General features: G+C 43.4%; 1 protein-coding gene and 1 long non-coding RNA gene across 2 annotated transcripts; one reads left to right on the top strand and one right to left on the bottom strand.

The window, feature by feature from the left end:
- Positions 1-2,396: 2,396 nt before the first annotated feature.
- Positions 2,397-11,165, bottom strand: LOC116719174 (corticosteroid 11-beta-dehydrogenase isozyme 2-like). Its single transcript, XM_032561607.1, has 5 exons — positions 10,677-11,165; positions 6,889-7,101; positions 5,680-5,865; positions 4,623-4,760; positions 2,397-3,145 (listed from the first exon to the last, which is right to left on the bottom strand). Exons 1-5 carry the CDS (start codon positions 10,951-10,953, stop codon positions 2,751-2,753), a joined length of 1,209 nt encoding a protein of 402 aa, XP_032417498.1. The 5' UTR covers positions 10,954-11,165; the 3' UTR covers positions 2,397-2,750.
- LOC116719175 (uncharacterized) lies at positions 7,422-7,656 on the top strand. Its single transcript, XR_004339121.1, has 2 exons — positions 7,422-7,555; positions 7,626-7,656. It is a non-coding gene; the product is annotated as an uncharacterized LOC116719175 (long non-coding RNA).
- Positions 11,166-13,188: the final 2,023 nt, after the last annotated feature.

The following is a 13,188-nucleotide window of genomic DNA, read 5'->3' on the forward strand; positions in this document are numbered from 1 at the left end:
GGCCTCAAGTCCTTTTTAATGTCCTGGATAGGATTGTTAATCCCTCGATGACATCTGGCCCTTTAGCCTCTGCTGAACTTTGTGAGGCTTTCTCTAATTTTTTCACTGAAAAAATTGTAGCTTTTAGAGGCTCGAATACCCTATTAGGTTTAGATTCCCCAGAAATGCCACAATGTACAGCTGTTCTGGACCATTTTCAGCCAGTTTCTTTAGATGAACTGACCTCAATAATTAAGCATCTCCGGCCATCAAATTATCCTTTGGATTGTCTTCCTACTCGTCTGATAAAAGACATTTTTCTTACTTCTGGCCTATATATCTTAATGGTGATAAATGCCTCATTTCAGGCAGGTTGTGTCCCATCAATACTTAAACATGCTGTGGTTAAACCCCTTCTTAAAAAACCTAATCTAGACTCAAGTGTACTAGCAAATTTTAGGCCCATTTCTAAACTCCCTTTTTTATCTAAGGTCCTTGAAAAATTAGTTTTTATTCAGCTTGAAATGTTTTTAAAAGACAATAATATAACTGAGACATTTCAGTCTGGGTTTAAAGCTGCTCATAGCACTGAAACAGCTTTGCTTCGAGTGTATAATGATCTTCTTTTAACAGTTGATTCAGGCAATGTCGCAGTTTTATTACTTTTAGATCTGAGCGCAGCATTTGACACTGTAGTTCATCAGATTCTGTTACATAGATTAAAACATTGTGTTGGCCTGAGAGGCCCAGTATTTGAATGGTTTAAGTCTTATTTAGAAAACAGAACTTTCTCAGTTCATCTAGACCAATGTTGTTCTGGGGCCAAACCTTTAAAGTACGGCGTCCCTCAGGGCTCAATTTTAGGTCCCATTTTGTTTATTTTGTATTTATTACCTCTTGGTCAGATTTTCCATAAGTTTAATGTTTCATTTCATTGCTTTGCAGATGATGTCCAGATTTATATGCCCCTTAAACTACAAAATGGTAAAAAATCTCTTCAGCTATTGATCGATTGTTTAGCAGAAGTCAAATCTTGGATGGAGCAAAACTTTCTTCACCTCAAAGTAAAACGCAAGTTAAATTATTTGGTCAGAGTCTTCACACTACAAATCCAGATCTGATTCTTGGTTCTTTAGCTCGGTTTTGTCAGACCTCTGCTAGGAACCTTGGTTTTACTTTTGATAGCTGTTTAAAGCTAGATAAACAAGTTAGCTCTGTCGTTAAATCAAGTTTTTATCACCTGTGGATTTTAGCAAAAGTTAAATCTTATTTTGGTTTTAAGGACTTTGAAGGACTTATCCATGCCTTCATTACATCTCGTTTGGATTATTGTAATTCATTATATAGAGGCCTGGATAAATCACAGATGCAGCGACTTCAAATGATCCAGAACGCAGCAGCACGACTTCTTACAGGAACCAGGAAGCGTGACCATATAAGGCCCTTACTGGCCTCTTTACACTGGCTGCCTGTTTTTTGTCGAATAGATTTTAAGATTCTTTTATTAACTTATAAAGTTTTAAATGGATTAGCTCCCCCTTATCTTCGGGACCTTTTAAAATTTCAGTCTGTGTCCAGAACCCTACGTTCAAATAATCAGCTTTTACTGACCGTTCCTCGGACCCGACTTAAGAGGAAAGGAGATCGGGCTTTTCTGTTGTTGCTCCTCTTCTATGGAACGATCTTCCTTTCCAAATTAGATCTGCCCACAGCCTGGATCATTTTAAATCGCTTCTTAAAACTCATTTTTATTCCTTAGCATTTAATTAAACTAGTGTTTGATACTCTGTTTTTATTCATTTGTGTTTTTGTCGTTCTTGTACAGCACTTTGGTGCAGTTTTATGCCTGTTCTAAAGTGCTATATAAATAAATTTGACATTGGGTCGGTTGTGGGCGGAGCTTGGTAAGGTCCATGCAGATGTCTGGTTCCGAGCTTGTATTTATATTTGTTATAATAAATTGAAATTAAAATAACAGAAAATAATAGACAGTCTACAAAGGATAGCATCAGCCAATGGGTCATGCAGATAAAAAAACCTGAAATTAGAGAATAAACTGTGTTTTTATTGTTTCACTTTTTTTAACAAGACAGAAAATGAAAATATTTCCTCAGATCAACAATGAGCTTTATTTTTGAATTTACATTTATGAATAAAATACTTGGTTCAAAAATAGATTAGATTTATCTTATTAAAATTTTTAACATTTCTTTAATTCAGTCCCAAAGAGAAATGAAAGAGTATTGAATTGATGCACAACACATTCTCTCAATGTCAAACCAAATCCTTATTTATATGTCCTGCACCTGAGCTAATTATTTATCATTTCAAACTCCTGCTTCTATTTTTATCTGTATTTTTCTTTATTTTAACCCCTTCAGTGCAACATTAGTAAGATAATTATTAAGTTTTTTTTAAAGAAAAGAACTCAACAGTTGATCATTTTTATTATTTGATCAAAGTCAAGTATAAATTTATTCCACTTGTCTCCCTTAGGGACACAGAAAATGATGTCTATTAACTCAGTTAAATTTAACAAAGCAACTGCTCCTTATCTGGAAAAAAGTCTGAAAAGTAGTTTATTAAAACCATAAATGTGAATATGTCTGATTGGTTATTGATTGGTTTCTGATATATATCTGAAATATTTAGGAACTTCTGTTCTTGTCACCTCTGTGGTTTCTAGATTTGTTGTTTCTTTTCTGTTTCTCTGTGTCCTTCCAGCAGTGGGATCCAGAGCGAAGAGTTCCTCTGGCTTCTGCAGCTCATCCTCATTGTTGCTGCTGCTGCTGTTGTTGCTGAGGTCCAGGTTCGCCTGCAGACCCATCCTGCTTCCTCAGCGCACGTGGCATCAGCGTCTTCTTCAGAAAGCGTTTCTGCAGGAAGCGGTTCCTGATGCCGATTGGACAGTAGTTGTACAGGAAGTACATGAGGCCGAGGCCGCGCCCGGCGAAGTAGCGCAGCTGCGGCTGCGGCGACAGCAGCGCATGGACGATGGCGTCCACCACGGGACTGAGGTCTGGGTTGGCGTGCTCGGCGAAGTTCTGGAACAGGTTCTTGGTCTCGACGATGTAGTCCTCGCCGTATTCCTCCATCAGCGCCGGAGGCAGACTCTGGAGGAGCTGCTGGTGCTGCTGCTCCCAGTAGGCGTTGTTGCTGGAGGGAGCTGGCAAGAGATAGTGTGGTTGTTAGCATTAGCTCAGTTTTAGTTGTTAGCATTAGCTCACTGTTGTCTGTTAGCATTAGCTCACTGTTGGTTATCATTAGCTCATTGTTGGTTGTTAGCATTAGTTTAGTATTGGTTGTTAGCCTTAGCTCAGTATTGGTTCTTAGCATTAGCTTAGTATTGGTTGTTAGCCTTAACTCAGTATTGGTTGTTAGCATTAGCGCTCTTTTAGTTGTTAGCATTAGTTTGCTGTTATTTGTTAGCATTAGCTCAGTATTGGTTATTAGCATTAGCTTATTATTGGTTGTTAGCCTTAGCTCAGTATTGGATGTTAGCACTAGCTCAGTATTAGTTGTTAGCATTAGCTCACTGTTGGTTATCATTAGCTCATTGTTGGTTGTTAGCATTAGCTTAGTATTGGTTGTTAGCCTTAGCTCAGTATTGGTTGTTAGCATTAGCTCTACTTTAGTTGTTAGCATTAGCTCAGTGTTGGTTCTTAGCATTAGCTTAGTATTGGTTGTTAGCCTTAGCTCAGTATTGGTTGTTAGCATTAGCTCTGTTTTAGTTGTTAGCATTAGCTTGTGTTGGTTGTTAGCCTTAACTCAGTATTGGTTGTTAGCCTTAGCTTAGTATTGGTTGTTAGTTTTAGCTCAGTATTGGTTCTTAGCATTAGCTTAGTCTTGGTTGTTAGCATTAGCTCTGTTTTAGTTGTTAACATTAGTTCAGTATTGGTTGTTAGCATTAGCTTAGTATTGGTTCTTAGCATTAGCTCAGTATTGGTTGTTAGCATTAGCTCAGTGTGAGCATTAGTTCAGTATTAGATCCGCTCTTTCTCTGCTCTGCTGTCATTTTGTCTGCTGTGTTTAAGGTTTTGTCTGATGATTGAAAATTTCCAATACATAAACATCCAGATATCTGTGATGTTAGCGTCTCTAGTTTGTCTGGTTCTAAAGTCTTCCTTCACACAATTATGTTTTTAGCACTAGCATAGCTCTTATTGGTGTGAAAAACATGAAAAACACATTTAGGACTTCTCAATTTGCCATTTGATGCTCTGATCAACTCTTATAACCTTTGACCAAAAATGGAACTATAAGTACTTAAAATAGATTTTAACAAAAAAAAAACGGTAGTGATGCCGCTTCACTGATTCACATAAAATATCTTTATGGTTTTCTTGTATTAAGGGCTTCATACCAGATTTTGAAGATTGATTCTAAATGGTCGATCAGGACATGCGCTCACGTGGCTGTGTGCTGAAAACTCACTGTAGCTGCTTTAGCTCTACTGGTTCTGATCCAATGGGGAGAGATATAGCAGGAACATATTAGCAATGCTGTGTTCTCTAAATTGACCTGAAATCCAATCTAAAACTCACCAAAACACAAAACAGAAAGAAACACTGTTCTAAGGAAACGAGTCCCTGCAGCTGCCCCTTGCAGGTGAGGCCAGGTCGACGTCTGGGGGCGGGGCTTACCTGTCTTATATGAGGACGGCAGGATGGTGCTCACTTTGACCCCCCAGGGAACCAGCTCATGTCTCAGGGTTTCAGTGAACAGGTTCAGCGCCGCCTTGGACGCTCCGTACGCCGCCAGGCAGGGGAACGGCTGGTCACCTGGAAGACGAGGTCGGAGCGTCACTCTGATGTCACACACAGTCTGACCGCTCTGCCCGCTCTGCCCACCGCCGGCCCCCAGTGAGTCAGCGCAGAGCTGGACTTTAATGGGTTAATGTCACAAAAACACAGTTTGCTAAACTTGTTGTCCAGGGTGGAAAATATCTGGCCTGAAGATCTGTGACTGATTAGTTTTGGCTCCCAGACAGTTTGAGTTGGATTGGCTCAGTCTGTTTGCTTTGGCAGGTGGCTGATTCTGGAGCGGTGCAGAGTCCTGCCAAAGTATTTACACCCCATGAACTCTTTCACTCTCTGTCACTTTGCAGCCAATTGGAGCGAGACTTTTGGCCTTGTGCAGCTGTGGTCAAAATAAGGCTTCACTTTGGGAAGGTGGTGTGGGCTCCATCCATCCGTATGTCTGGGGGTTCGGTGTTTGGGCACGAGCGGGTGGAGCTAGGGGTGGTGACCTCTGGGTTTGTTGGGTTATGATGGTGGAGTTCATGATGGTTCTACCTGGGTGGATGTTGCAGTAATGGTGATGTTATATGTTAACATAACAACCTGATGGGCTGAGGTCCACAAAGCTCAGCCCATCAGACACTATGAACCTGTTGCCGTGAAGAAGAGTGACGCTCCTCTCACAGTGCCAGAGTCGCCAAACTTCTCCAAACGCTTCCGGTAACAAGAAGCAAGATCCCTTTTATGGCAACATCCTTTGCAAATAAGTTTTCAGTTTTTAACTGCTGCAATGAGGTGGCTGAAAACCGCTTTTGTTTATAGTTCTACTTGTCTCTGCTTCAGGTGGTGCTTTAACTTTTCTCTCATATCTTGACTTCCTAGTGAGTTTCTTGGTAAATTTTAGTGTTCTTGCTTCTAGGAGCCTGCTGGGGATATGTGTGTGTGGGCGTGTGTGTCACACCTGTTGGGCTGGAGATGTTGACGATGCGACCTTTGGCCTGTCGTAGCAGCGGCAGGAAGCTCTTGGTTACGCTCACCGTGCCGAAGAAGTTGACCTCCATGCAGCCTCTGAAGTTGGACATCAAGGACAGCTCTGCGTCTCCTAAGTTCACACACACTCCTGCGTTGTTGACCAAACCCCACAGACCTGCACACACACACACAGATTGGCTGGCCCACAACCATCAGCACATGGAAAACTGGCAGAGGTGTCACAATGACTCACTAAAATGCATCATTAAATTAAACCGAGAAGAACAAAATTCTCTTTTTCCCAGTAGCATTAAGTCCCTAAAAATGTGAAATGTTGAGGATTGGCGAGAATGTCTACTTTTCTTATATTCTTGTATCCTGTGTTATAATGGTAACTGTTAGCTTACGCTAAGACTTTGTTTTTGCCTCAAATCAATTTATCTCTCCGTCCCTCAAATCACTGTCGCGCAGAGTTCCGTCCCCCAAAACTCTGTCCCTAAAAACGCCTTCTCCCAAAGCGCCGTCCCCCAGAGCGCCGTCCCTCAAAACTCCGTCTCCCAAAACTCCGTCCCCCAAAACTCCGTCCCCCAGAGCACCGTCCCTCAAAGCACCGTCCTCTAGAGCTCCGTCCCTCAAAACTCCGTCTCCCAAAACTCCGTCCCCCAAAACTCCGTTTCCCAAAACTCCGTCCCCCAGAGGTCCGTCCCTCAAAGTGCCGACCTCAAAACTCCGTCCCCCAAAACTCCGTCTCCCAAAACTCCGTCCCCCAAAACTCCGTCCCCCAGAGGTCTGTCCCTCAAAGCGCCGTCTCCCAAAGCGTTGTCCCCCAGAGCACAGTCCCTCAAAGCGCCGACCTCAAAACTCTGTCCCTCAAAACTCCGTCTCCCAAAACTCCGTCCCCCAGAGCACCGTCCCTCAAAGCGCCGTCCTCCAGAGCTCCGTCCCCCAAAACTCCATCTCCCAGAGCTCTGTCCCCCAAAACTCTGTTCCTCAAAACTCCGTCTCCCAAAACTCCGTCCCCCAGAGTGCCGTCCCTCAAAGCGCCGTCCTCTAGAGCTCCGTCCTTTGGCTCCCATCAAACTTTGCTGCTTTCAATCCATGCAAGGTTTGTTTTCCTGACTCCTTCATATCTGCATCCCACTGTGTGTTCGCTCAGGGTGCTGTGTATGCGTACGTACGTGCCTCCACCCTAACCCACCTCGGAGGCCCAGCTTGGCCTTGGTGTCCAGCAGCGCCTGCTGCACCTGCTGCGGCTGCGTGATGTCCACCTGCAACAGGGTGAGGCGGGATGAGCAGCTTCTCCGCAGAGCTCTGGCTCCGTCTCCCGTCAGGTCCAGAACGGTGGCAAAAACGTCCAGACCGAGAGAGTCCAGATGCTTCGCTGCAGCGTTCCCAAAGCCGGTGTCGCAGCCTGCAGGGACACAGAGGGAAAACTGGGAACCAATGATGCTTCCTGCTTCCATGCCAAACCATCATTACATTTCATTGATATAAACGCAGCAGGCCAAGTTGACACAGTGGGGCTGAACATGGTGGCTCAATGCTGTATTGAAGTGAAACATATGAACTTTGACCTCAAGCAACAAAAACTTGGGTTTGTATCCATTTCTACTAGGCTAGTGTAACCCGGGTGTAAATTTTAACCTTTATTTCCTCCTCCGATTTTCCAGTCTTTTAACCTTTTTATATCTCAAACCCCGCGATGCTTTTAATAGAATGATTGGCGATTCTCGCGAGACTATTAATTAGCCAATTGCGATTGAGTATTGGGGTCACGTGTACCGCTGCAGTGTTACCTGCTAGGTATATTAGCTGGAGCGGGGAGGCATGAAGGTTAGAACACGTTGGCAGGAGCAGAGCTGCAGGTCAGTTAAGTGTGGTGTTATTCATTTCCCGTAAATTTGTACGATGCTCACTTAATGTGCTAAACCATAGGAGCCAACTGGTGTGAGCCAGAAGGGAGATGGAAAAAATAAACCCCGGTAGGGTGAAATAAAACAGCGGAACTGGTGAGTGTTTTTGTCAGTGACTTAGCGTTAGCTTATAATCACTGTTATTGTGTAGCCGCTAAATTATTGATTGTACACTCCTTTTGATAAGCAAAAAGGTGGCTTAAATATTTATTAAACACTGGTTTAAATTAGATTTTACATTTCATGTTGATTATATGGTGTATATTTATTGAATATTTCATGAATGTAATTTATACTGAATTTTAGATTTATTGCAATTGACTAAACATGATTGTTTAGAATTATTTATAGTATAAAGAGTGCTATTTATTGAATTGTGTATACACTAGATGTTTAGATTATATATATATATATATTAAGGAAATGGTCCTGCTTTGTTATTCAGGCCAGGTTGATGGTGAGCTAGAAGACCGGCATAGAGCCAAAGAAAGAGTTCACTCTTTTAGGGTGATCGAAGACTTCAGTTTCCTACCAGGATTTGAACCAAGCAAAGCATAATTATCTTGTTCAGAGCCCTAATTGATCCCAATTTGGGATGAATGGACTAACAGGTGTGGCCTCTCAATTGTGAAACTTTGGGAACAACTGATTGATTTAGTTCCCTTTCTTGTTGTGTTCTTTATTTATTTTTTTTCCCTTATGTTTGTTAATGGCCATTTGGATGTTCCCAATAATATTGTAAATATGTATATATATTATTCACATTGCAAATATAAACCAACTTGCAACTGCAATTTCCAGCCTACCTGCTCTTTTTGAGTTGTACTTATCTTCTGAGGAAAAAACTAGCCATTTACCTTATTGGTCAAAATCCAATTATATTGAATAGCAATATAGAATATTGTTGTTCTTATAAATATGCTACACTAGCCTCGCTTGGAATGAGGGATGGCTGAAAAGTCAACAACTAAATGAAAGCGAGCATCCGCTGCCGATCATCAGGATGAGTGAATGCAGTTCGATCGATTGATTGAATCGGAGCCCGGTTTGCTGCTTTGCTTCCATCATTTTAGCATTTCTTTGTGACAGCATCCTCCTTATAGTGGAAGTTACTGTAACATTGTTTAACAAAGTAATACATATTTTGTTCATGCCTCAAACATCAAACGTTGACAGTTTAGTTGATAGAGGTTCTACAACAAAAAATGTAAAGATAAATGTAGCAGGTATCTTCAATTTTACATCTCTGTGAATTTCATCTGTTTTCAGTTTTTTAACTAAAATACGGAAGCTGTTTTTACTGAATCCATTTTCAGATGTATGATGGAAGATCTGTTAGTGAACGACATTAGCTCCAGTTCACACTCCAGACCAGATGGTGGCGGTATTGCACACCTTTAGTTTGTTTGAAAAGAGCATGAAAAAAAGAAAAGCCATGACGATAACAGAGGCTGTTCAAATTTGCCATTTTTATTCGCATAATATTGCCTTTAAAATAAAGAGGGCCTTGATAACAGTTAGTAGTTTTGGTAAATTAAAGCTGGTGACGTCCTAGTCCAAGTTAGACGACAACACAACAGGACAAGAACCGATGGAAATGAAATGTGGATCACGAAAAGAGCCGAAGGGACGAAGGCTGCTAACGTGTTGCTAGCTGGTGGTAAGTTTGCTTCAAAATGCTAATTATAAACAGTAAAGATATAGACAAAGTTACGTTGGTTTCAGAAATAATTACTTTATCAATTTTATTGTGACTTTTATGATTCTTACTATAACAATCATTCAGCTTCATGTTCTAACTGTATGGAGGCTGTTTGTTGCGACTTGATCTAGTTTTCTTCATAAACTTAACCTGGTTTTAATTAAGCTCAGTTTGACAAAGACACTTTGATATTGTGAGGCTGTTATAACTCCTTCATCATTGTTTTATCTTCAACATATTTTTTCAGTCTAAGCAGATGAAGATGAAAGAGGGATTAGAAAACCTAAAGACTTTCTGTCTCAGCAGAGGCTCTGGCTCCACCAGATCACCAACCAGCTCTGAGGATGAAGCTCCACATCGTCTTCATGGTGGAAGGATTTAGATTTTTACTGAGCAGCTGGTTACAGTTTAACAGCAGAACCTGCTGTGTTTCCAACACTAAGTGCTTAATAAACATGATTTCATTTGAAAATTATTAGACAGAATTTATTCCCCTTGTTAATCTACCATTTCTTTGTCACATATTTTATTCATTGGGAGCTTTCAGGGCCTGTGATTTGCATTTTTCTGTAAAGTGAAGTGGTGCAGTGAATTGGCAATGTTCTGTCATTGATCCTCACTAATGTTAGCTACATGATGACCAGCTAATGCCGATATATCACGTTAAGCTTGTTAGCAAGAGCAGGCTGCTAGTTGTTATTGATGTTCAAAAGTGCTTGTTACATTTACTTGAGTCATTTAAAAAAAAAAAATTGGTATTTATAGGTTTTACTGCACTGTACTTTTTTTACTTTTAATTTGAGTAATATTATTATTACTACTCTTATTGGAGTAGATTTTGTATTTAAAGAAATAGACTTCAGAGATCGGGAACATGACATTCTTCTATTTCTGCAAAGCATGAGCAACATTTTATACGTTACTGTTTATGTCCTTTTTGTTTATTTTGTATAAATAAACAAGGTTATTTTACCTGAAAAGTTACATAAAGGTTTGTATTTGTATTTATATTAGGGTAAAAGCTTGTTTAGTCTGCCCACCCCTCCAGCTAGCTCAGGTTAGCTAGCTGCTAGCTACTTTCCATGAATTCAAACTGAGATTTTGTTTGAAGAGAAAAAGTGAAAAACTCTGTTTGTGGTTTTATTTGGAACCTGCAGGAAACTTACCAAACAAGTTCCTAAGCCAAGCTTGAACATTTTTCTGACCTTTGACCTTTTTATTGCTCTGGGCTCCTTGCAGGTCTGTGCAGCTAAACGTGAAGCAGCGTCTCAGGCATGAACTCCCAGCAGGGAGCCGCCTGCACGCGTTCTGCTCTCAGCTCGCCTCTCAGAGTCCGGCGCACCTGAGGAAGGAGGCGGAGTCTCCCCTTACCTGTGATGAAGACGGCCTTGCCCTCCGCGGGCGGGCCGGGCGGCGGGCCGGTCCCGGAGCCGGAGCGGACGCAGCAGACGACGACCAGCAGAACCAGCAGCAGCACGGCCGGCAGGCAGAACGCCCACAGCCGCTCCACCAGAACCGTGGCCCCCAGCCAGGCCACCAGGGTGGGCCCCGCGCTCAGGTGGGACGCCAGGATCTTCTTCATGGCCCCGCCCACACATGCCGTCACCACGGCCAGGTAGATCCAGAAGGGAAGGTTGTAGTCATCCATCGTGTTCCAGGGGTCGCTTCAGTCTGTCTCTGCTGAACACACTCCTCTCTCTCTCTCTGCTGAACACACTCCTCTCTCTCTGCTGAACACACTCTTCTCTCTCTCTGCTGAACACACTCCTCTCTCTCTCTCTGCTGAACACACTCCTCTCTCTCTGACTGTCTACAGGAGAGTGCAGCCCGCCGGCTCCACTGCTCAATATATAGAGGCTGCAGGGGGAGGGGCTACAGGCTGCATTTAATCTGCACACACACACACACACAGTCGTGTTTTCATATCTTGTGGGGATTTTCCAGCATTTCTCCTCATGGGGACCAAAATGTCCCCACAACCCTACATTATAGACAGAAATGGTCTCCACAAGGACATAAAAACAAGGTTCATGCACACAGACACACACACACACCCCACTGAGCAATAAGACCGGTAGTCTTGGTGCATGAAGGTTTTCAGAGGTTTGCTCCATGCAGGTCAGGCAGAAGGAAACTCAGCCTCACATGGAAATCTGCTGCAGCTCTTTAGCGCTGCCATCATCATCCTCACATCGTCTCGAGGAATCCTTTGGTTCTGTAGCTTCAGCTGAAGGATGAAGGTCAGTAAAATGTGGAGAGGAGCTGAACTTTATGTCTTCTCAGGAAATCAGGTTACTGTGATTGTTTCCCAGGAGAATTGAAAGGCAGAAATGTACGATGTTTTCATCTAATCTCAGCTATCTGGCATTTTGACAGAGTGCTGTACTTTCTAGAACCGCGTTCTACTATAATGATCCACAGTTCCTGGAACGAACGGTCTGAAATAAGATAAGATAAGATAAGATGGTGCTTTATTCATCCTGTCAGAAATTCAAGTATCCTGTGGCGTCCATAAAAGTTACACATGATCAAAAGATCATAATACACACAATAAAAAGATAAGACAGTAAAGTAACTAGATTGTCAAGCCAAGTGGCCACTTGAGACTAAATCAGTTTTTCTGGCTCTTTTGAGTATTTGAGAGAGAACTGAAGTAACTATGATTAACTTGCATCAGTGAGCATTCTCACCCAAACCTCACCAGAGGAAAAGGTTTATTTTAATTACTAATTTTAATTATTGAGAAGAGCTTTGACTTCCTAAAAACAATGGCTGCTGTAGTTAAAGGCTGTCTGTGGTTAAGAACTGGATCCCAGTTGTCCCATCACATCGTGCCTGTCCAGCCCAGTCATGGCAATTTGTTGCTCAGAAATGGGGCCAACAACAACAGAACACCGCTCGAGTTCAGATCGGGGGGCCGTTCCTCCCAACCACGACCCTCCAGGTCTCACTGTCATTGCCCACGTGAGCGTTGAAGTCCCCCAGCAGAACAAGGGAGTCCCCAGGAGGAGCACTCTCCAGTACCCCCTCTAAGGACTCCAAAAAGGATGGGTAATCTGAACTGTCGTTCGGCCTGTAAGCACAAACTACAGTCAGGACCTGTCCCCCCACCCGTAGGCGGAGGGAGGCTACCCTCTCGTTCACCGGAGTAAACCCCAACATACAGGCGCCGAGATGGGGAGCAACAAGTATGCCCACTCCTGCCCGACGCCTCTCACCTTGGGCAACTCCAGAGTGGAAGTATGTCCAGCCCCTCTCAAGGAGGCTGGTTCCAGAACCAGAGCCATGCGTCCAGGTGAGACCGACTATTTCTAGCCAGAACCTCTCAACCTCACGCACTAGCTCCGGCTCCTTCCCCACCAGAGAGGTGACATTCCACGTCCCAAGAGCCAGCTTCTGCAACCGAGGATCGGACCGCCAGGGTCCCCTCCCTCTGCCGCCACCCATCACACAATGCACCCGACCCCTTTGGGTCGCTCACGAGGGCAATGACAGTGAGACCTGGAGGGGCGTGGTTGGGAGGAACCGCCCCCCCGATCTGAACTCGAGCGGTGTTCTGTTGTTGGACTTCTGTGCTCGCCATGGATTGTCCATAACGAACACCATGTTCAGGCATAAGGGTGTCCATATGTGCACTTGGCACCACGACACCCTAGGCCGCAGTTCGATGATCGACTTTGTCATTGTTTCATCGGATCTGCGGCCGTATGTCTTGGACACTCGGGTGAAGAGAGGTGCGGAGCTGTCCACTGACCACTACCTGGTGGTGAGTTGGCTCCGGTGGTGGGGGAGGAAGCCGGTCAGGCCTGGCAGGCCCAAACGAGTTGTGAGGGTCTGCTGGGAACGTCTGGCGGAATCCCCTGTGAGACGGAGCTTTAACTCC

Source organism: Xiphophorus hellerii, chromosome 4 (genome assembly GCF_003331165.1).
Source record: "Xiphophorus hellerii strain 12219 chromosome 4, Xiphophorus_hellerii-4.1, whole genome shotgun sequence".
NCBI classification, from domain to species: Eukaryota; Metazoa; Chordata; class Actinopteri; order Cyprinodontiformes; family Poeciliidae; genus Xiphophorus; species Xiphophorus hellerii.

Bases quoted from the DNA above. Each gene is read 5' to 3' on its own strand.
- LOC116719174 (XM_032561607.1), bottom strand. From the start codon at position 10,953: ATGGATGACTACAACCTTCCCTTCTGGATCTACCTGGCCGTGGTGACG. The intron at 4,761-5,679 runs GTGTGACACACA...CTCGTCTTCCAG, and splicing joins CAACATCTCCAGCCCAACAG to GTGACCAGCCGTTCCCCTGC. The intron at 3,146-4,622 runs GTAAGCCCCGCC...ATCTCTTGCCAG, and splicing joins GCCGTCCTCATATAAGACAG to CTCCCTCCAGCAACAACGCC.